General features: G+C 52.3%; 1 protein-coding gene across 6 annotated transcripts; it reads left to right on the forward strand.

The window, feature by feature from the left end:
• Positions 1-3064: 3064 nt before the first annotated feature.
• Positions 3065-22512, forward strand: SH3TC2 (SH3 domain and tetratricopeptide repeats 2). 6 transcript variants are annotated; one of them, XM_042826571.1, is made up of 19 exons: positions 3065-3817; positions 5206-5565; positions 6630-6749; positions 7950-8051; positions 8267-8394; positions 8572-8677; positions 8999-9142; positions 9237-9438; positions 10026-10099; positions 10608-10803; positions 11607-11743; positions 11996-12037; positions 12130-13833; positions 13947-14127; positions 15267-15417; positions 16585-16707; positions 17232-17378; positions 18066-18200; positions 18890-22512. In XM_042826571.1, exons 3-19 carry the CDS (start codon positions 6740-6742, stop codon positions 19079-19081), a joined length of 3774 nt encoding a protein of 1257 aa, XP_042682505.1. In that variant the 5' UTR covers positions 3065-3817; positions 5206-5565; positions 6630-6739; the 3' UTR covers positions 19082-22512. The 6 variants fall into 6 exon arrangements, with proteins under 6 accessions (XP_042682505.1, XP_042682506.1, XP_042682507.1 ...); XM_042826569.1 differs by having other exon boundaries at positions 3066-3817; positions 17232-17382; positions 18004-18200; XM_042826572.1 differs by lacking the exon at positions 18890-22512 and having other exon boundaries at positions 18004-18189.
• The last annotated feature ends 513 nt before the right edge of the window (positions 22513-23025 follow it).

Here is a 23025-nt window from a genome sequence, read left to right on the forward strand (position 1 = left end):
CAGCTGTTCCCAGGCTGCCTGCATTACCACGATAATCAGATGATAGATTGTTTTCAAGCAAACTTGAATTTTCACTCGTTAGTGCTGTGCAAATGATTTCAGGGAAAAGAAATAATGAAAAAATAGAAGCAGACAAAAGAGAAAGGCTGAGAGCTGAGTGAGCTCCAGGTGATGCTGTGTGTGCTATCTGTGGGCTGCGGCCATCCTGCAAAGCCAGCTTGTGTGTTAGCAGGGCCGGCCTTCCAGGCACCCTCAGGTCACATATTTGGGGCTGCTTTGTTTATCCCCTGCATACACACCCAAGTTTGTGCCCTGTCTGGGTGCAGCTGCTGCTCCCAGCCTTGCACACCCACCCACAGGTCCAGGCACAGTGATGAGAAGGGAGATCTATTCCAGCTGCGGTTCTGGCCCCAAGGTACCTGACCCGCTTTACCACTGCCAGACCCATTTCAACCCATGAAAGGTCATAGGAAGTTGGGTTTATTTTTAGTTTTCCCTTTTAAGTTCCCTGAAGCAATGGGGACTGATGGAAGGGCAAACATTGCACTCCCTCCAGCCCCGGGTCGGGATCGCAGGATGGTGCTGCTGGGCAGCTGTGCCCACCATGAGGCTCTGGGGCAATGAGTGTTCAAAGAGGGATGTAGGAGGACCAGGTGCAGGGGAGCAGGGCACGGTGCCTGCTGAGCTCCCCAGGGCCACCCGGCCGTGTTACCAGTAAGAGACATTGAGCCTTGGCACATGCTGCTGCTTTCTCATTGCTGGAGCTGTGTTATCGCAAGGGCTTGTTCTTCCTTTTGTTCCTCATATTGTTTCACGGGGAAACTGAAATCGGAGCAGTTCCTGCAGAACTTGGGGACTTTTGGGGCCAAGCGCTCTTTGCACAAAGCAGCCCTTTCTGGGAGCACAGTTTTCCTCCCCACCACCACACATCACCTTCCCCATCACAGGCCCTTGGCTCATCCCCATCCCGCACAGCCTGGGCAGCTCAGGGTGAGACTGAACCACACAATTAGGAAAAAAAATCATTTCTTCTTAATGTAAGAACTGTTGCAGAATTTCCAGCGCTGGGTGGACGGCGGGTTCTCTCTTCTGTAGGAAATCTCACTTTTTTCTTTCCTTTCCCCCAATCTGAAAATGGAATGCAGACACTTAAAATAAATTCCCGGAGAACAAAACTGAGAAAACACAATGGGATTTGCATCAAAGTGTTCAGATTAATTAGCTTAAACTGAAAGCTTTCATTCTGATTTCAACCTCCGCTTTATGTACAAAAAAAAAATTGAAGCAGCAAAGCTTTGCAAGCCAACAAATCACAGTGTTCCACCCTGAAAATATCAAAACACGACGCTTAGCCTCGCTGAGCCGCTTTGTTTCCTTTTAAAAGCAAATGGCACCAGGACCAACACCTTCACCAGCAGCTTGGCTCATTAAGAGCTTCAAAAAAACCCTCAAGATCAGCATAAGCAATTACCATCTTCATCAGTTTTACTCTTTCCTCCAGAGGAAAGCCTACAGCTCCTGGCTGGCCAAAAGTGCCGGAACATTTCTTTAAAATTCTTTCTTTTTATTGTGTTGTTGTCACACAGAACTTGAGCTGGAAGCTCAGAATTTGCCAGGATCTGGACTCCATGATCCCTAAGAGTCCCTTCCAACCTGGGGCACTCTCTGACCCAGCAACCCAGCGCCCTGCGTTTTGTGTTGTGAATACTGGAAGGGGAAGGGATAGGAAACTGTGGGGATTTTATAAATGTTTGTTTTTTTAAGGTGAGCTAAACAAGTTTCTGTGAGTATTTTCTTACAGCAGCTGAGATTGAAAAATGAAAAATGGGAGATCCGCAGCGTTGTGCTCACTCCGTCATTTTTAGCTCTCCTTTCTTGTCCTGATCATTTCTGTTTCAGTGGCAAAATAGGAAAAGGGTAAGAATAGAGGCAGGGAAGAGTAATAGAGGGAGTGATGAGGAGCAATGCTTCAGTCGGGAAGCTGATGGCGCGGCGGCTGCTGCCATCTATTGGCTCTGGCAACTAAGGAGCGGAGGGGGAGAGTCCCGCTGCCTGCGCTGCGTGCTTCTGCGGAGCCGGCTATTAGCTAATGAGCGTCCCCTGCGGAGCTGTGGGACTGCTGACGGGACTTCAAAGCAGAAAAAGTCTGGTAAGGCATTGCTGGTCGCACAGGGGAAGGCTCTCAGGTGTGCCTCTCTGGGGCACACAGCTCTGCTGAGGGGGCTTCCCGAGCCCATCACAAATAAGGGCACCGTGCCTCTTTCTTTCAGGTTTATTGGTCTGGAATAGAAAAGCCTCTGGGCTTGGCAGCAGCCTCTACTCCACAGGGGACGCAGCAAAATGACCTTCCCCTGCTGTGCCTTGTGCTGAGGGGAAGCCTGCCCCACACATACACGATCCAGGAGGGCTGGGGGTCTGGGATGTGGGACAAGCTGGGGACATTAGAAGCTCACAATACGTCTCCTCGTGTCCCCTTGTGTGGTGGGAGCCTGGAACCAGCCCCCTCCTCCGGTCCCAGTGCAGGCAGGAGGGAACCAGCCAGAGGTGGGCTGGGAGGAGAGTCCTGAGGGGTCACTGTTATTTATGAGTTGTTATTCCTATTTAGCAGAGGACGTGAGCTCTGTGCTGCCTCTGCACTCCCATCACTTTGGAAGGATCAAGGCAAGGAGAGGTTTTCCATGACAGCTCCAAAACCCACTACACATCTCCCACAACTGCTCCAAAGCCACATTAGTACCACAATGGCCACACGGAGAGTGCGAAGGAGGCTGCGAATCCCAAACCAAACAGTGAGGACGAGAGCACAGCAGCAGCCCCAAGTGCTGCGGGCCCCACGATCAGCACAGGCGTTGGGCAGCAGCGGCACAGCTGGGGGCTCCGAGCCGCACGGCTGAGCCGCACCGCCTGCTGTCCAGCAGTGCTGACTTCCTCCGCCCCGACTGCAAACAATGCGAGCTGGGAGAGGCGCAGGCCTCAGCACTTCTGAGCATCAAACGCTGAGTTCAGCTGGGCACAGCCCCGTGGCCGTGTAACCCTTCGCTCGCCGGATGGAGCGCGTTCCCCTGTGCGGAGCAGCGCCTTCGGGCTGCAGTGCGCTGCACAGAGCAGGAGCTGCGCTGCAGGTGCCCGTCACAGCCTGCCCGCTGCAGGTGGAAGCAGGAACAGGAGCGCAGGAATGAGGAAATGCCCCCACCGCACTCTGCCCTATGCCCGGCAGCGCTGCTGGCGCGGGGGGGGGGGGGTCGCAGAGGGTGGGGGAGGAAAGCACGGCTCTGCCTGGCATCGAGCATCAAAACCACGGATGAGAAATTTGTTTGACCTGAAACAAAACGCTCCATCGCGTTTGTTTGCTTTGTCCCTGCTGCCGTCAGGCTGGGGCTGATTTCCTTTTTCTTTCAGGTTCCCTTCTAGAGCACAAAGTGAGAAGCAGGGAGGCTTCATTTTAAACCTGCCACGGAATGGTCAACTTCTGCGCACTCCCCAAAGGAAACGGGAATGGTGGAAGAGATTGTTAACCCTTCTGTTGTTTTCCATGTGGCACAGGATTAGCAGTGGGGCTCTCCCCAGAGACGGCGCCCCACCAGCGTGCTGGGTGGATTATGGCAGGGCAGTGTGCTGACCTCTGCTCTGCTGGGAAACAGAGGCTCCTGAGACGATAAGTGGCTCTGGGAAGAAATTCCTTTCCCCATGTGAGGGAGTGGCGGCACTGGGCACACTCGCGGGCACGTCTGCACCTCTGCACACACGGGGACCTGACGTGGAGAGGTGGGAGCTGAGGTTCTGTGAGGAGGACGCGGTGTGGGGCCCTGCAGATCAGGTCAGTATGGGGCAGGACGGGGCAGGACGGCCATACCTTGCTGGCTAGGTGCTGGCCGGCCCCAGCTGAGCAAACACAGCTGGGAAGCAGTTCTTGCAGGTCCCTGGAGCAGCTCAGTGTGGGGACACAGAAGCGTAGATCCATATTAGGATTATTAGTCCTGGTGGAGTTTGGGGTTACAGATAAGGGGGTTGTGAGCACACCAGAGAGGAGTAAATTTGTCTGAGGTCTTTCGTATTCAGGAGCCAATGGGAGAGTGAAAGGAGAAATCACACCAGCAGTCTGTAAATCTAGCAAAGTGGATTTGGTGCCAGGAGCATGCAGCTGTCAGACAGCCCCAGAGATTGGCAGTGCTGCATCCCTGGGTGAGGGGTGCTGGGCAGCCCCCACCTCCCACTCAGTGCCCTGGGAGGGACACACAGCTGGCAGCAGCGCTTGCTGGGGCTGCACAGAGAAGGGGGCCCTGGGGGTCAGCAGTGGGCTGTACCAGATGGGATCCCACAGCATTGCTCTGCAGCCTTTCCTAATTTGGGAGGCTGGGTTGGTATCAGCGACAGTGAGGGCTGTGCATGAGTCCTGGTGCTACTGAGGTACTGAGTGGGAGAGAGCATTGGGAGCGGTTTGGGCTGCTGGCCAAAAGGAAAATTACATTCCAGGTCGGACATGAGGTTTACTTTTACCTGTAGAGGGGTGGGTTTGGTCCCTACGTTGTCTAGATAAAAGCACAGAGATTTCAAAACAACAAATGAAACAACATCTTTGTCCTCCATGCAGAAGGATTTGACAGCAATTTATAAATAGATATTGCTAAAACAAACAGCACCCTGTGTGAAGCAACAAGATTGTTAGAAAAGAGATGCCTCGATGCAGCCCCAAACCAGCAGAACCTCATTGCAAAGCTGTGCCTGGCATTGCACAGACTTGGGCTGTGCTTGTGCAACCTGGGTGCTTTGGGAGCCTTGCTGGGAGCTCAGTTCCTCCTTCAGCCCTCACAGTGTCAGTGCATCTCTAGGTCGACTGCAGGAATTTTCTAAATCTGGAGCTTTCTGGGACATGGTTCAGTGGGAGCAGGCGGCCTCCTTGCCAGGGGCAGACTGTGTCCCAGCTGCTCACCTTCGCGCCGGTCCTCCTCTGCACTGGAAGGATCAGTTCAGTGTTGGCATGCTGGGAAATAACAGTGGTGTTTGGCACTTGCACTGAGGGCTGCAGCAGGGAGGGTGAGAAGGATGGGTGGCAGTTCTAATGTTTTGGTGCTGCATGGCAAGCAAGGCATTGCCGTGGTGGCAGTCAGCCCCTTCCTAAAGGAAAAGTGCATTCTTAGAAGCCCAGTCTACCTGTGATTTGTCTCCCTAGAGTTTCTTTTGTGGTGTTTTTTTTCTTTCATGCAGGGGCTGTGTTGACCTTTCCCAGGGATGCTTTGCACACCTCTGCCACGTGTAGCACACTGAGGCCACCCAGCGGGTCCCACTGTTGTAGCCTGGGGAAGGTCAGAGCGTGTGAGCAAAGAGAGAGCCAGAATCCACCACGGGCAGCCCGGAGAGTGCGCAGCCATCTGATCAGTCCTGCTGGGTTCATGCTGGGGTTCAGACAGCTCTGCTGATCCACAGACCAGCCTCGCCAGCCCTGAGCGAGCCGGCTCTTTGTGTTGCAGAGACGGGCGGCTCGCTGGGCCATAGCTCTGCCCATGAGCTGAAGGCAATGCAGGAGTGGATGGAGGGCACTGGAGGAGCTGCAGGTGGTGCCAGCAGGTGAGGGGTGCTCGCAGCGGCACTGGGAGTGGGGTGCTTTGGACAGGGGAAAGATCGGGGCTGCAGATCTCCCGATAGCCAGGCTGAAGCTTGGTGCTCCAGCAGGAGGAATGAGAGGAATGTGCCACGTGGGCCTGGTGACAGGCGCCCAAAGACGAGGGTGAGAGCACAGCCTGGGGCAACAGTGGGGCAGTGATGCTGGCCGGTGGGATGTGCCCAGCCCCCGCCTTGCTGGCACACAGGGCCCGCTCTGAAAGCCCATTGTACATTGTGGATGGGCTGAGCTGCAGTAGAGCTGGTGGTGAGAGGCTCGCTTCCTCTGGCAGCACAGCAGCAGCCTGCCGGCTTGGGGCTGGTGGCGATGCTGGACACATGGGCTGCTGCTTGGGGGCCCTTTGGCACCAGGACCTGGCCCTGGGGTGTACAGGTAAGCTATCTGTTGGGAGGCCACAGCCCTGCTCTGTTCAAATGGGTCTGTGGGACATAGGGGTGTCGTGGTGCTGCTGGGGAGGTCTCATTGCTGAGTGCTGGTTTCCTTTGTTTGGAAGGCTTGCAGGGCCCTGGGGTGCTGCAGGAGGCTGGCAATGCAGGGAGAGCCAGGGAGCGCCAGGAGAGGGGTCAGAGAGCCTGGAAACACTCTCAGCTGGGGCTGGGGCTGCTTCCTGCCCCATATTGCAAAATATTTCAGCACTTGGGAGGTAAATGAGTCAACAGCACAACTAGGAACAACTCTCCGCCAGCAGTTTCAATTGGTCTCTTGAAAAATTCGCTAGTTCCCTTTCTGAGTCGGGCCCAAATGAAAATAACCACTGAAGCAGCAGCCAGCACCGCTGGGAGCAAACCCACTTCTCTTCTCACCCACGGGAGCCCTTGCTCTGTCCATTTGGCCCTCTCAGTGGGGAGCCCCAGCATGCCTGGTTGCACCGCTGGCAGTGCCAGCATGAGCAGTGCCCCATCTGCCCCCTCCTTCACCTCGGCTGCCTCTCAGATGCCACGAGAGCCCTTGGGCTGGGAGCATCCCACCCGGGGTCTAAATGCCTCTCCCCACTGCTCCTCTCCCCCAGCTGAGGAGTGTGAGTCCTGCTGTCCCCGCTCGCCCCTGCTCCTGCCACACTGGGACTGCCTGCAGCACAGCGCAGCCAAGCGCCGGGGACGATGGTGGTGGGAGAAGACCATGGCATCAGGTACCTGTCCTCGGGAAGGAAGAACCATGCTGAGGGGCTGCTGGGCCGTGGGCTGAGGGGAAGGGAGGGACGTGGGAAGGAGGCATAGCCCAGCCCTGGCAGCAGGCACTCTATTTCAGCTCTGCCTCCGTCTCCTTTTGCTTCCCAGCCTCCATTTCCCCATGCAGGGGTGGGGCTGGGGAGGGGGGGGGGGGAAGGAGTTCCTGGATGAAGTCCTTTGTTAAGAGCTCTCACATCAGCTGTTGAGAAATGTAGAGGATTTTCTTTCAAAGAAAAGCCCATTAATCACATGTCCAGCCTTGGGCCATTCTTTGCTGTTGACTGTATATAAGGATTATAATTCTATTGTGGAAATAACAGTTTATTTGACTGCCTAGCAAAGCTGGCTAAATAATAAAAACTATAGAATATGGTGACAAAAGTGATTTAGCAAAGTCACTGCTCCAGATAGAACCACTGTTCCAGCTCCAGATAGAATCATAGAATCATTAAGATTGAAAAAGACCTCTAAGATCATCTAATCCAACTGTCCCCCTACCTCCAGTATTGCCCACTAACCACTGCCCAGTTCAGATCTCTGGGTATGTTTGTCTAGTGAGCTCTATCTGATTGCTGACAATAACTGCTTTTCAATCTTGTTACCCCTCCACAGCCAATACAGCTGTGGAAGAGTGAGATGGATTTTTACGTGCCACAGTCATCATTAACATAAATATCAGCTAAAGTTTCCTCTCCTGAATCGTCTGTGGCAATAGTTGATGATGTGTGAAGCAGAGAGAAAGCAGCTTGGATTTCAGATACCAACCAGAGCAGGCAGGAGAGAAAATACATTTTGACTGTCAGACTGATGAGCAGAGTCTGAAAGTTCTTGGCTGTGGGAGATCTTCAAAAAAACCTCTCTGCCATGGGATCACCAGATCTGCCCTGGGAGGACCTGTCCCTAGAGCAAGGAGGGAAAGTCCTTACCTCAAGGCCACTCCATCTCTGGGAAGGAGCAAGCTCACAGCTATCATGTAGGTAGCACACAGTAATGTTGCATCCAGCCCCAAGCATCATTTTAGGGTGATGCTGGATTCATGCAGCTCCCCAGCCAGACATGCAGCATGGCCCATGGACTTTGCTTTCAGGTGTTGTGTTTAGGCACAATGTCCAAGATTCCACCACAAAACTTGACAGTGGCTTTTCTGTGTTCCTGTGTAGGCAAGGCAGGAGCGTCAGAGCCAAGCAGCCCAGCTGAGGCAGCAGAAGGCTCCCCAGAGCCCTCCTCAGTGCTGCTGGCAGCTGGGGAGGGCTTTCCGCCAGGTAAGGTGCTGCCTTCAGCATCACCAATATCTCCAGCAACTTAAAGCAGCCTAGCACTGTGCTAACCAAGCACAGTCACCCCTTGAGTTCCTCATCCATGTGTCTGGATGAGGAGGATGGGATTGGTTCACGCTACCTCAGGCTGAGCCCTGATGATGCTGATGTATTGCATGGAGTTCCTCCTCCCCTCTAACCCTGTACATTTCCTTTTCAAGAGATCTCACTCTTCTTCTCCATTGAGAGCCGCTCCTCACGGTGCCCCAATGCCCAGCTGCAGGAAGCAGCCAGAAGGAAGCTGTGGGCCTTGGAGAGTGACGACAGACATGTCTGTGCTCTGTTCAAGGTAGGAGAAGAGCACGGCACAGGGGGACTCCTGGCCTGATGGCATGGAACATCCAACCCACTGGGAAGTTCCCCAGCATGTGCTTCTACACCCTGGCGTCTGATTTTCTTGCCACACTGCCAAAGGAGACCCCATGTTCAACTCCCAGCCCTTCAGTCTTGCTTTGTCTCCATGTAGGAGCTATCAGCCAGGCTGCTGTGCATACAGGCACAGGAAGATCGGTTCCTTCTCACCTTCAAAACCCTGGAAGAAGTCTGGAAGTTTTCCACGTATTTAACTTTAGGTAATGTTTTCAAGGTGGGGTGGATACAAAAAAAAAAGTGTGAAGAGCCTTTTTGGAGAAGGTATTCTGTGACAACAAATAAACGCAGTTTAACAGAGAGAAGAGCTTAAAGTGAAAGGAATGTTAATCAAAGGGCCTTGGTATTCATGCACAGATTCACAAAACCACTCTCTGGAACAGTGATAAAGATTTGGGAGGTTGTATTTTGGGTAATTCCTCTATTGCACCTCTGCTGCAAATGGCAGACTGGGAGACACCCGAAGAGCAGCTTGTGCTGCCCAGCAAAGCAGGGTGCTGATGCTGCTTCCCCTCTGTTTTTAGGCTATGTAGGCCGCTGCTTGGAGCAGCTTCTCTTTGAGCAGGAGTACTGGCTGAACTGTGCACTGGTGGAGGACACGGAGATCAGAGTGTCCATGGATGAAAATCGCTTGGCCACCATATATCTGGGTCTGCTGCTCCAGGAAGGTGAGGAGGGATTGCAGGGCTGTGGTGTAGCCCTCTTCTGGGCTCTGCCTTGCACCAATGCCACTGACCTGGCCATGACTCTTTCTATCCGCAGGTCACTTTTTTTCCAGAGCAGTGCCTGGTGCATGCCAGCCAGAAAGGGAGGGAGAGGAAGGCCTGCAGTTCTGCAGGAATGAGCTGGTCCATGTGAAGAACATTGGAGAGGATTCCAAATGGGAAGGGATGTCCTTGCTGACAGGCCAACGAGGCCTGGTGCCTGTGACTGCCCTAGAGCCAGTACCTCACCCATTCTACCAGTAAGTAGAAGTAGTAAGACAGGCAATCAATGGTGCTCAAGCCAAGCATCCATTCCCGACTCACAGCTAGCACCAAATCAGGACAACAGAGGAGCTGCTCTTACCTCTGGCATCGGGCAAGAGCCCTATAACCTTGAGAATATGCACTATGCATTGAGATGACCGGAACCAGTTCAGGTTCTGTTATTGGGGTAGAGCAAGGACTTAGTTCAGGTGCCATTCTTGTATAGTATTGATTTAGGTCATACACAGGATTACTTGTGATAACTAAAAAACATCCTGAATCTTAATGCCGGTCAAAATGTGGCCTGATGTTTCACACCTTGCTGAGTCATGAAGATATGCACAGATCTTATACTTTTACTGGTGAAATCCTCCTTATGGGCTGGCAAAATCATCCTACACTTTCCACAAGGTGTGAAGCTGCACATGGGAGTTGTGAGCTGCCCTCCATGCCCCATACCACCATGGCAAGGCATGGCTGGACTGGCAGTACTTTCCATCTGCTCTGCTTGTTTGAGACCATCCCTGGGAGTGGCTTGAAGGCTGCTTGGAGAGGATCAGCAAGGTTCCCTTTTACCTTACAGGTGGTTCCTGAGGAATTACGCCATGAGTTTTGGCATCTCCAAGGAGATCAGTGAGTCAACCTCTCAGCCGATTGGTGAGTGATAACCATGTAGGGTGGCTGCCCTTCCCAGGGATGGACATGGCTCATAAAGACCTGGGTTTGGTCCGAAATGCAAAGGGCCCATCTCTTGATCTGACAATGGCACCACGTTGTGAGGTGCTGCACTGGAGTATTGCATCCTCAGATTCTCCTATACATTTGCACTGTTAAGGATTTCACTCCTAGCAGAAAGTTGACAGTCCATCTCCTGTGAAACTACAGCAACTTCATTTTTCCAGCTGCCTTCACTAGTGCAGCTCCCAGAGGTTTCACTCTTTGGCTTTGTGGGGTTTTACCTATGCCTTCTGTATATTTTATCAAAATATTTTTTCTCAAGAAGAAACTGTAGAGGTCTGAGCCTGAGAGCACAACAAATCTTGGGGAACAGAGAAGCAGTCTTCTCAAGATGACATCATGCTCTTTTCACCTAAGTCTTTTCGAGCAAGGAAGTTTTAACAGTGATCCTCACAATGAAATGCCATTGTTTGCTTTTGTTTCCCAGTCAAAGGCAAGTGCACAGCCACAGTGGATCACAGAGGAGCAGCATGGGATGAACTGAGTTTCTCCAAGGGAGACAGCATAGAAGTCATTGGCTTCCTCCTCCCAGGACTCCCGTGGTTTGTGGGCAGATCTTTAAGCAATGGGAACATCGGCTTTGTCCCAGTGCAATCCGTAAATGCTGAGGCTTGTGAATCTCTGTAAGTTTACTGTTGCTATCTGAATTTCAAGTTGGGTGGAAAAGATGGGTCAACTCCGAGTCCCAGCTCGAGGCTATGAGAGTCCAGGGCAGGTAGTTTGCTTTGCAAAGACTTTGTAGAGGATCCACGTGAGGTCTGTCCAGAAGCCTCACCCAGGCTGTTCTGCCAACAGGCTGCAGGAGTCTCTGCCCAGACAAAGCCATCATATTTCACTTGCTTCAGGTGATTCTTGGAGAGGAAAAAGGTCTGGCTCTGGGTTAGAGCTGGATAAGGCAGCCCAGGACATCTATGTACCAGATGAGCTGGCTTCACAGTCTCAATCAGAAATGTTCTTGTCTTAGTAGCTTTTCTCTGAGGGGCTGTGAGTCTGGCAAGGATGGGGGCTCTGATAATTGCTCAGAAAACAGAATTTTTCTTTGCTTCCTTCTGCCCCCTTGCCTTCTGTGGGGTGCAGCTACTGGCACAGTTCCTCTCTGAACAGAACTGAATGCCAGGCTAGGGACAGGGACAAGGGCTATCTGAGGAGCATGGCTGGCAACTGCACTCTTAGGACACAACAGCTGTCTTTGCTGCTGGCTTAAAGACACCTCCAGTTCAATACCCATCCAAAAAGGCTTTTCTTCCAAGACTACATATGGAAGAATGGAGTTCTTAAGGAGTTCTTAAGCTGTTGCTAGGTCTGTCTGCTTCTGTTGGGCTTTCCTGGGTCAGGTTCACTCAAGATAAATCTCAGGCAATTTTCTCTAACACTACAGAACAGCAGAGACACTGACTGTTTTTCCATATTACACACCTTAACCTAGAGAAAAGGGATTGGTGTTTCTGAGCGAAGAAGAAAACTTGCCCCTCCTGCGCATCCCCTGCAATGGTGGTGAGCAGCACTTTGTCACCCTCCTTGGAGAGCTGGCACGCACTGACATCACTTCTGTGTACCGCCTGGGTGAGTTCCCTCTCCTTACTTAGCTCCACTGCTCCCGTGGAAAGCACAGCTCTATTTCCTGCCTTTTCTCCATGATTGTGCACTAAGCCAAACTCCAGAATATAAAGGGGCTAAAACTGCAGCTTCATGTGGTGTCTGTGGCCAGAAGTGACCCTGCTCTCTGAGACATGGGTCTGGGGCAGGTTTGAGTGCTGTGTCTGCACACTGACACTAATCAAGCCTATGGGCTGTTTGTTTTGTCTCTTTATGTAGATGGTTTTGAACCCACAGCCATGTTCCCGAAAGCGCCATCAGGTGAGTGTATGGAGAATGTCTTTACAGTGATGCCAGAGAGTGAATTCTGACACGGAGAAGTGTCCCACTGTAGTTTTCCTATCTCCTTCCAGAGGCTGTTCTCCATGGCTGTAAGGACACCCAGTTGCTCCAGTCCTGGGAGGAGATAAACAGCTTAGTCACAGCTAGCACCTCGGAGCAGTCCAGCCCAGGGAGTGAGTCAGCCCCTGCTACATGGGAAGATGTTCTCCTGGACAAGCTGAATGATTTTGATGATCCCAAGTTCTTCATTGACCTGAATGCTGGACACATGGAAGATGCTGATGTCTTTGAACCCATACTGACCTTCCTTAACCAAGACAGTTATATGCTCTGTTATCAAAGCCTCTATGATCTCAGTTTCTCCTTTCTCAACTCCACTTTTTATGGTTTCTCTGATGAGGATGAACTGGTCTTGTACCTTGAGACATCCAGGAACTGGGCCAAGAGGACTCATTCAGTTTGGGCCCATGTCAGGCTCTGTTTCCTCTTGGGTAAGCTCTGTATGAAAAAAGTCAAGTTCTCCCAGGCTCGAGTCTATTTTGAGGAAGCCATGAGCACCCTGGGCAGGGGCCTTGGGGACCTGCCCCTGCTGGCTGCCTTGCACGTGAACCTTGCTTCCATCTACCTGAAACAGAACATGAAGAGCAAGTTCTTCTCCTTGCTGGGAAAAATGGTGGCCTTGCTTGTTTGCTTGCCCGGCCGCTCCTTCAGCTCTGAGCACGAGCTGAGGGTCATGATGTACGTTCTGAGGGAGGCCATTGCTGTGGGGAACACTCCTCTGGAAGCACGGGTCTGCTTCCTTATCGTCAAGCTCTTCCTCCAGCTGGGAAAAAATGACGAAGTACTGCCCTTTATTGAACACCTTCAATGTCTCTGCACCACTTCACTCAGCCTGGACGCTAGTGCTGTGCCGCTGGATGCCACCCCCATCCTGAGCTATCTGTATGACAAGAAGTACTTGCCAAACATTGCACTGGCATCTGCCAGGTCTTTTGTTCCCAGTGGCATCAAAGGGGCACCAACGCCCATTTGGAAAGCTGGCTTCATCCTCCAAAATGTGTCCAAGCTCCTGGGAAGCCAGCTGGAGAGGAGCAGCATCCCAGCCTTGGTGTGTTCCTACCTCAAGCAAGCACTGCACTTCTCCTGTGAGAGCAGAGCAGTGACCACCCAGAGGACTCTGTGCACTGTTTTGTCCCGGATGTACTTCCAGCACGGTGTGCTGGACGGGGCGGTGTGCTATGCAGCCCAGGCTGTGGTTTTCAGCAGGCTGATAGGCGAGGAGGAGGCTTTTGAGTCCTCCCTCTCTTTGGGGTGGATGTACCTTCTGAGCAGCCAACCAGGCCTGGCCGCAGACATCATGGGGCAGCTCCTACATTCCCTGCATGGGACAGACAGTGTGACTCAAGGTGGAGCGGTGCACAACCTCCTCGCCATTGCCCTCAGAGGAGCAGGGCAGGTGCAGGAGGCCACAGAGAACTACATCCGGGCACTGCACAAAGCCAAGGAGACTGGGAACAAGAGGAATCAGGCTATCGCCCTGGCCAACCTGGGGCGGCTGAGCCAGTCGTGTGGGGCGAGTCAGCTGTCTGAGCTCTACCTGCTGCGGGCTGCCCAGCTGTATGCTGAGCTGCAGGGCAGCGAGGAGCTGGAGCTGGAGTCGGTGCATGTGCTGCTGTGGCTGGCACAGGCCATGGTCAGCAGGCGGAAGATGGAAGATGGCAAACTCTGTTATGAACTTGCGCTGGTTTTTGCCCTGAAGTGGCACAACGTGAGGAGTGAGTACAGCTTTTCTGGCAGGGATGGGGCAGTGCTCGCCTCAGTGCAGAACTCCATCAGATCCCCAACACAGCCCTTTGAGCTGTCTCTTTCCCTTCCCTCTACCATGCAGGTCAGCTTCATGTCACTGAGGCACTCTGCCATTTCTACAGCCAAGTGTGCCCCAGCCTCCAGGCCTGCATTACCTACCATGAGCACCGGGTCTCCTTGGCACAGAAACTCCAGGACAGAGAGCTAGAAGGCAATGTCCAGCAGACCCTCAGCCAACTCTATCAGGCTTTGGGCACCCCTGAGTAAGTCCTGAGCATGGCTGTTTCCTGTGCAGATGCTGTTAGAGAGGGGTCTCCGCTCATCCATGCAAGAGCAGTGGCTTTTCCATGGTGTTCACAGCAGAGTCCCTGCAGGGAGGTGGGGTGCTCGCAGGTGGTGGGTGGTGAGTGGCTGAGATCTGGGAGCTTCCCTGTGCTCTGCAGGAAGAGCTCAATGTCAGCCAGATCGCAGGGACAGCCAGCAAATGCTGTGCTGCTAGCTGGGATAAAACTGGGGGATGGCCAAACATAGCTTTCCAGAGAGACATCCAGCCTTCTTCAGAGGGGACCTAGTGACAGGGAATTCATCACTTCCTTTGGAGGCTTATCCCAGTGATTAATCACCTCTCACTAGTAAAAATAGACTCCTTATCTGTTATTTAAATAACCCTGGCTTCAGCCTCCAGCCACTGAGCTTGCCTTTCCTATTGCTACTAGAATATTTTCCCCAAGAATACACTTCAGACCTCGTATCAGCTCACCTTTTAATCTCCTGTTTGACACATGCAGGTGATGGATTAGTTTAGGCAGAAGGGAAGAAGAAGATGTGGATTAATCACAGGTTTTCTTCAGTTTTTCGAGGCAGACATGTCAAACAGTGGAGGGCTGGCCCCTGTGTCCCAGAAGGATAAGTGGGCAGGGGCTGTCCCTAACTGGACGTTCACCTTCCCACTCTGGGTCACTGTGAGTTCAGAGGGAAGGAATTTAGGAAGCAGACGCCTGTCATGTGAGCAATGCTATTTCAGTTCCAAAGCACCCAGGTCCCTGGAAGGACAGCTGGAGCACAGTTTCAAGCAAGATACCAAGCTAGCAAACATACCCTGGGCACTGCCCCCACCCCTGGCCACAGCCACCTTCTGCAAGCAGCATGTCCAACCTAACACCTCATCCTGCTGCCTGCCCTTTGTCCTCTAATGGCATTGGGCTTGAGAAGGAGACAGCTGGCCTTGCATGTGTGGCACAGAACTGTCCTTCTGCCAGCACCAAGGGACAAACAACAGTCACAGATTTGGTTCTGGGTGGCAGACGTTGGCTGGGAAGTGAAGGTGTGGTGGCAGCTCTGCAGCTGGTTGCTGTCATCCTGTGATTCCTCTGTAGTGTTTTCTTACCTGTTACCACCACAGGGCTTTGAGACAGTCGCTGGACTGCACCAAACAGAGTCTGAGGATCTTCATTGACCTTGAGGAGACAGGCAAGGCAGCAGAGGCCTGGCTGCAGGCAGGAAGGCTGTACTATCTCATGCAGGAAGACGAGCTGGTGGAAATGTACTTTCAGGTATGAGAGAGGTGTCTGGAGTAATCCCATTCCCAGCACCAATGGTGCTGCATTCCCATCACAACTGTGTGGCTCAGCAGGAGCCATTTGGGGCTCAAAAACTTGGAAGGGAAAGTTCTTCTCATGAGCATAGGACACCTGCTTCTGGAAGGAGGAGCTGCTGCCTTAGCATTCGTGCACTATCTGGCATTAAATGTCCTAACTTTCCTTTCATACACAGGTTTTAGAGGATTCTTGGGTGAAAGTTTGTGAATTCATTGGGACAGAAAGTGATGAGAGGGTGTCAAAGAAAGAGGGTGATGAGTTCCCATTGAAATGCACATAGATGAGGGTTGAGGTGCCAGGGAAGTGCTTGAAGACTTCTTGGAGCAGAAGGCTACTAGCTTCTTTCCATCTGCAACATTATTCTATCAGATGAGCTGCAAAGAGGAAAAGCTTCCACAAAAATTTTAGAGCTCTATCATTCAAAGAGCAGTTTCTATTAAAAGATACAAAATCCTTCCACATGCCCAAAGAAAGCTGAGCAGAAGGCTGGCTGGGTCTGCTGGCATTGCACTGAACTGGGGTCCAGAAAATCACCAGTCTGAGCACACATAAGGGATGCTTTGGGTCCTCACTCTGTTACCCTGGAGGCAGTACTGAACTGGTGACTGTGCAACTGAGCTATCATGGTCAGTGGCACTGACAGATTGTAATGATGGAAAGGGTATTCTCTGGCTGGAGGATGGCATCATGGCAGGGTGTACAATTGGCACAAATATCTGTTCTTCCCAGAAGCTCGTATACCTGCCATCATTCCCATCCCACTGGCTCTACCTTTTCCCTGTCCTGGTATCTCTTCACCTTGCCAGTCTCAACATTGCCTCCACCACTGTAATGACAGAGCAGGCAGGCTGTGGCTGCCCTGACTCTCATCCTGATTTCATGGGATGCCCCAGCTGGTCAGTCTGGCACTCTGACCCTGCACAGGGACACGTATAGCTCTTGGCTCCACACTCAAATGTTGCTTACAAATGCAGCATGACAGTCTCACACACCTTGCCAACCTGTGTCTGTGCTGTTTGGAGCATTGAGGTTCAAGTGCAGGATGATGTGGTTTACTTCATCGCTCTAAAATGTGCGTGAATGTCCCTTTCCAAGTCTCACTCCAGTTCCTTTTCCTTCTAGGCAGCTATTGAGACTGCTCTGAAAGCTGAGAACTTCTCCTTGGCCATGGATCTCTATGAAAAAGCAGGCGATAACTTTTTTAATGGCAGCCGGCACAGAGATCGAGCAGTGGAGTTTTACAGGGTACTGACCCCTCTGAGCATGTTCCTTATGTCCCTTCTAGGTGACGACCATGGGGAACTGCAGCACTGTGTGGCCACGATGGAGGGATGGGGTGGAAGGTGGAGAGAATCATCAGAATTCTGAGTGTGCATCTGCGTAAACTTTGCTAGGAGGCATCTCAGAGCACCCATTTTGCAATAGCTGCAGATCTCCCCAGAGGTCATTCTGCAGGGTGGGAGCAGGGTTGTGCATTACCAATCCTGGCAGCTTCAGATGTGGGATGGTCATTCTGGGTATGTGCTCAGAGACAGAATTTCATGCACTTAAGGAAAGGAAGAGATGAGAGGCTCAGCTTTTGAGGACCATACTCTGGGATGTCGAACTCATGTTAAGGGTTAGAACTGGGATGCCCAGAACCCAGCCACCCCACTGTCTGCCTGCCTTGCCAAGGGCTCAATTCATCTCTTGCTGCACTTCTACCCTTCTGTGGGCAGTGCTGTAATCATACCTCCAGGAACACACCAGACTCACTGTTCTCTTACCAGGGTGGTGCAGTGCCCTTGGCCAGGAAGCTGCAGGCCATTGAGACAGAGCTGCGGCTGTTCAATAAGCTGACGGAGCTGCAGATCGGGCTGCAGGGCTATGAGAAGGCGCTGGAGTTTGCCACGCTGGCAGCCAGGCTGAGCATCAGGGTGGGTGAGTGATGCAAACCCAAGGGTACACGGAGCTGCTGGCAAAGCGGGCTGGCTGTTGGGTAAGACAGCATGCACATGCAGGGAAGATACTCCTGCTTTCATAAGTGCTCTGGATCTATTCTTATCCTAAGGGTAACATCTCTTTAAGGCCACTTCCCTTTTTAAGCTGTGTGACAGTCCCACAGGAGTGGGGGCACTGCTGGGCAGAGGGCTATTGCTACACCAGAGCACAGGAAGTCTGATGAAGGCATGAGACTCAACAGTTCCTCTTTGCCCTAGCTGTTCCAATAAACCCAATAAACCCTCTTTCCACTGCAGAAGTAGGTCTAATGGCCAGCATTATGCCAGCATAAATGTCTGAGATGAAACCAGTCTTGTCATAACACTTTCCAGCACCAAGAAATCCCCTTTTTGAATGATACACTCCCTGGGCAACTTGTCTTGCATTGGTATCAGCAGCCCTGCCCTTGGCTTTGTTTTCTTTGGACTGTTTTCAACCATAGTGTCTCCTTATGAAGAGATCTATGCCCCAGGGCTGTTGATCAAATGCAGCTCGGTGTGCTGGGCTGGGAATGATTTGTGAGCATGCTGCAGGCTGACTATATCAGCAACTCTTTTCTAGGAGATCAATTGCAAGAGCTGGTTGCATTCCACCGCCTGGCTACAGTCTACTATTTTCTGCAGATGTATGAGATGGCTGAAGATTGCTACCTGAAGACACTTGCCCTGCATCCCCCCATGCTGCAGTGCTCTGGAGAAGCCCTGTACTACTGCAAGGTGTATTGCCACCTTGGCAACCTGACCCTGCACAAGCTGAAGGTAGGAAGCTGCTTTCTGTGGTGCTGCTTTGAGCTTTCAGATCTTGATCTTGGTCTAACAGTGATAGGACAAGGGGAAATCACTTTATAAGAGGGGAAATTCAGGTTAGAGTTAGGAAGAAATTCTTTACCCAAAGGGCAGCGAGGCACTGGCACTGCTGCCCAGAGCTGTGAGTGCTCCATCCCTGGACGTGCTCAGGGCCAGGTGGGATGGGACCCTGCAAAGCCTGATCAGGTGAGAGACAACCAGCCCACAGCAGCGGTTGGAAGTGGATGGGCTTTAAGGTCCCTCCCAACCCAAGTCATTCTAGGATTCTATGACAGGGGGCTGGAGGTGGAAAACCACATCTGCCAGCAGAGCAGCCACCCTTGTAGGCAGCTTTAGAATAAGTACACACAATGCTGGCTTCTCCAGGCTTTGAGAGGCAGTGTGGGAAGAAATGTGCTGACCCTTTGCACTGGCTGTGCAGAGCCCGTTTCACTCAATTGAAGCCCACGACACTCAGGCGTCATCGGGTTCTGTCTCTTCCCCTTTCAAACTCTGTGATCATCTGTCATTGGGGCAGTGAATATATGGCTTCTTTATCATACATTCCTGCCATTGGAGAACCACTGGGCTCTTCTGCAGCATCCTTGCACCCTATGACCTCACATTAAACTACTTCCTAACACTCTGTTCTTTATGGTTAGGATGAACAGGACGCAGCAGCCTACTTCCTCCTGGCCCTCGCTGCAGCCATTGAGCTGGGAGATGTGGAGTTGCAGGGCCTCATTGGTGCCAAGCTGGCCAACATCTCCAGAGCCCTGCAGCGACCCGTGGACGTGCCAGGCTGTGCCACGTACCGGGCCAGGTGGCTGAGTGAAGGAGGCCACGTTGTCTGATCAAATGGACGTGTCACCATGAGATGCTCATGATCCACGTGTTCTCCAGAAGCAGCAATCAGCAGAGGTCCTGCCACCAGCATGAGGGACTTGAGGCCCTGCCCACATTTATGTGTGCATGGCACTGCAGGCAGAGCAGGGCAGGATGAGGCCCCAGCAGCTGGTGCTGGAGCAGGAGTGCAGTTGTGTGTGATGGGGATGATAACAAGGTGCTGCCCGTCCCCACCTGGGACTCTGACCCGAGCGTGTATTAATTGGAATAGTAGCTCTTTATTTATCCTAGCTGTTTTCTGTGCTGTCTGCTCCATGCGGGTCTGTGCCCCGCACTGTGATACAAAGCACAGCCGCCCTCCCACAGCAGGAGGCAGGGATAGGGACGGGAAAACGCAGCGTTCGGGGCGGGGAGGGGAAGGCAGCCAGGAGGCAGCGAGGCGGCCGCTCACCGCCAGGGAGCAACCGAGCCCCGCGATTGCAGCTCGGACCGAAGGCTGGCAGCCCGCTGGGGCTTCACAAAGGGGCCTCTTGCAAGGCACCCCGTCTGACTTACGTGGTCCGCTGCTTGTAAATGCTGAACGCAGGACATTTATTTCCTCGCTGCACTTTGAAAACGCTGATTTCATTTTCCCCTTTCAAACTCTGTGAGCATCTGTCACTGGGGCAGTGAATATACGGCTTCTTTATCATATGTTCCTGCCATTGAAGAACCTCAGCCCTATGCTCAGAAGAGGTAAATCTCTGTTCCATGTGAAATACAGTGAGGTTTTGGGGGAGGCAGTGCAAGGAATCCCTTTGGCTCGTTCCATGGGCTCACATCAGGTGCCCGGTGCTCACCCAGAGAGGCCAAAATCTGCACAGCTGCATGCAGCCCAGCTGTGCACACATCTGGTGCTCAGCACTGGCTTTGTGGACCCTGAACTGATGCCCGAGGTCACCACGAGGCTGCTGGCCCAGCACCCTCTGTGGTCCTACTTCCCCAGGGCTTCAGCTGCCGGCACATTGAGCAGTGCAGCACTGTGGGACAGGAACTGTGCATGGGGGCACAGCTGCATGGGGCCATGGCCTCACAGATCTACACTAAAGGCAGGTCACTTTCTGTTGAGCACCAGTGAAAAAATAAGGGCTTTGTTTAAACATAGAGGGTCTGTGTTTCAGCTGATCTAAACCAGCTAACCTCCATGGAATCAAACATGTAGGGATTGTAGGTCTGGCCCACTGTTTTTAACCAAATGTGTGCTCTTTAAATCACAGCAAATGATTCTGTGGTGCCTGGGGGTAAGGGAGACTCACTCCTTGAGAACATCCCATAAAACACCATTTTCCCTCTCCTTCATCCACCAGCTCTCTTCTGCACAAAACTGGTCACTCATGCTGACACAGCAGCTCTGTTTTCCTGGTGAGATGAGAGGTCAAGGTAGCAAGTACTGATTAAACATCATAACAACACCGTGAAACTTGGTGCTTACCAGCTCCTGCGTCTGAAGCCACAGAGGAGAATTCTCCTTGCCTGGAGAGAAGTGCCAAGGAGAATTAGATGCTTTGGGGTCTTTACGGCAGAAGAGGTGACCTCGCCTGATCAGGTCCTGGAGCAGCTGGGCTGGGGGTTATCATCCTCTGCTCCTCCTGGGTGTGTTGGCATGACATCCATCACCCTGGGACACAGGGTGTGGGAGTTGGCTGTCTTTTAGGCACACCAAGGAGAAGCCCTGTGTGCGTGCAGAGCACAGTGATCGTGCAGGAGGAGTGCAACCCAAGGTGCTGCAGGACACTGAGGCAGATCAGAGCTGTGGCGGAGGAGCTGGGCTTTCAATGTCCATCCTATAGACACCGGTCACCAGTGCCCAGCCCTCCTCCATCAGCATGAATGTCATTATGGGCAGACAGAGGAAAAATTAGGGGAAAGGGTAGATAAAGTCTTCTCACATCCTCACATTCAGTGAGTGCTACTGAAGGAACCGCCAGCATCAGCACTGCCAGCCACCATGCAAGCCCACGTAAAGCCAAATCTGGCTGTTGGGTGCCTCAGGGGGCCATTCAAATCCTGGAATAAAGAGGGACTGGATTTCTTTAACATATGCTCATTCTTGAGCAGTGGAAATACCATGATAAGAATAATTCCTGGCTCATCGTAGCTCCGATGTTAGCCTCCAGAGGCACTAGGAAAAAAGGAAGTATTTGTAACTGCAAATATAGATATGGACAGAAGCATAATGATAGCTAGAGTTATTTGGATTACTTGGAAACTACTCTTTCTTGCAGAAATAGAACACCCAGCAGTAATAGCCACTACGAGCAGGCACCTTTCAGCATTCCCTCATCGCACAGTACTGCAAATCCTCACTGCCTGTGCTAGGTGGAGAGACCTTCCTATCCCCAGCTGTACCAGACACAGTATTCACCCACTGCAGACCTCAGGTCCTCCTGGGACAGTCAAGGGGTAGAAAACCTCTGAGTATGTCAGGGTCCAACAGTTGGGTGGGGGAGTGCTGCTGCTTGGGAGGGAAGTCTGAACTTGAGTGACGTGGGTAGGAGCCATCTCTCCCCTCCCAAGGCTCTGCACTTGCCCCCTAACCCCGACCTTAACCCTAACCAAAATAACCAACCCCAGCTGACCCTCCTGCAGCCTTGCAGGGAGCACACAGCAGCTCAGAGGGCTCTGCTGGAGGCCCGTGCTCACTGTGCAGCTGGGTAGGGCATCATTCATTAGCCCCAGATGTCAGCAGAGAAGTGCTGCTGGGCACACCCTGCTGCCAGGGCTCGTCAGGATGTGAGGGAGCAGTGTCTGGGACAGAGGCAAACCTGAGCTCTCCTTATCTCAGGGGCAGCTGTTACTCTGCAGACAGCGTCTTTCCACGTTGCTTGGAAAAGCAATGAGAAGTTGGTAAACACCAGCTGTTCTGCTGAGCAGGGCTGGGTGAGGTATGTAAGCTGGGCGATTTAGATTAAAAATCAGTTATTTACACAGCAACCTGTGTTTTTTGTTTGGTGATAATTGGGATCATAAATATGCATGCTGGGGGTGTGCTTGAGGTTCTGCACAGCAGCCAGGAGTCACTCACTGTGACTACATTTCTTTGGGTAAAGCCATGGTCCTCTGTATGGTGGCAAGGCAGGCAGGGTGCAGCAATGCTCCCAGCTCTCCTCATGGCTCCCCAGCTCAGCACAGCATCCCACCAGCCCTGGCTCCTCACTGGGAGGAAACCCGGCAGCACAAGGCTCCCTTGTCACAGCATGGAGACAACTGTAGGAAACCACGCGAGCGCCAACAAGTCCTGTCACTCTGCAAGGAGTAGAGAGGAAAAACAGATCAGGATTTGGCTGCCACAGAGCCTGCTGGGATGCAGTCCAGGATCTGGGATGAACACAAAGCAATTAGCCCCCGAGCACCAGAGAGGTTCTGCAGAAAGGAAGAATAAATTCTTACTTAACCAGCACACAAAGGGGCTTTGGTTATGAGTGGATTGTTATGGAGGGCTACTTTAATTTTGTTTCTTTTTCTTCTTTTCCTTTGCACCTGCTCTGACAGTGGCATTGGGACCATAAACGAACACATGGACACACAGGGAGCAACGCTGCGGCACTGATGGTGCTCAAGTTTAATTCTGCTTGAGGCGCCTCCAGCTCCTTGCAGCTGGTTTTCCACTTGCAGCATGACCTTCCCCCATTGCTGCCCAAGATTTAAGTCATGCTTGATCTCAAAGTATTAGTATAATATTAATCAGGTTTAAAAAATTTAATGATTTAGAAAGGATTTGCAAGAGTTCCCAAATACCTCCTGTGTGTCAGGGCTGTGTTTTGCTAAAAAGTCTCCCAGGCTCTCCCCCAACCCATTCACAGGTGGGCAGGCTGTGCTGGAACATCACTGAAGTGCAAGGCACCTGCAGGGACACTGTGTGTTCCTCTTGGTGACAACACAGCCAAACTCAGTGAGAGCATCTGACCTCTGA

Source organism: Centrocercus urophasianus, unplaced genomic scaffold, assembly GCF_019232065.1.
Source record: "Centrocercus urophasianus isolate 14NV4802_14NV808 unplaced genomic scaffold, USGS_Curo_1.0 seq_26, whole genome shotgun sequence".
Classification (NCBI taxonomy): domain Eukaryota; kingdom Metazoa; phylum Chordata; class Aves; order Galliformes; family Phasianidae; genus Centrocercus; species Centrocercus urophasianus.

Coding starts and splice junctions, on each gene's coding strand:
- SH3TC2 (XM_042826574.1), top strand. CDS start 5,761: ATGCTGGCCGGTGGGATGTGCCCAGCCCCCGCCTTGCTGGCACACAGG. Junction 10,100..10,607: donor GTCAACCTCTCAGCCGATTG/GTGAGTGATAAC, acceptor TTTGTTTCCCAG/TCAAAGGCAAGTGCACAGCC. Junction 17,383..18,003: donor CAGGCTGAGCATCAGGGTGG/GTGAGTGATGCA, acceptor ACTCTTTTCTAG/GAGATCAATTGCAAGAGCTG.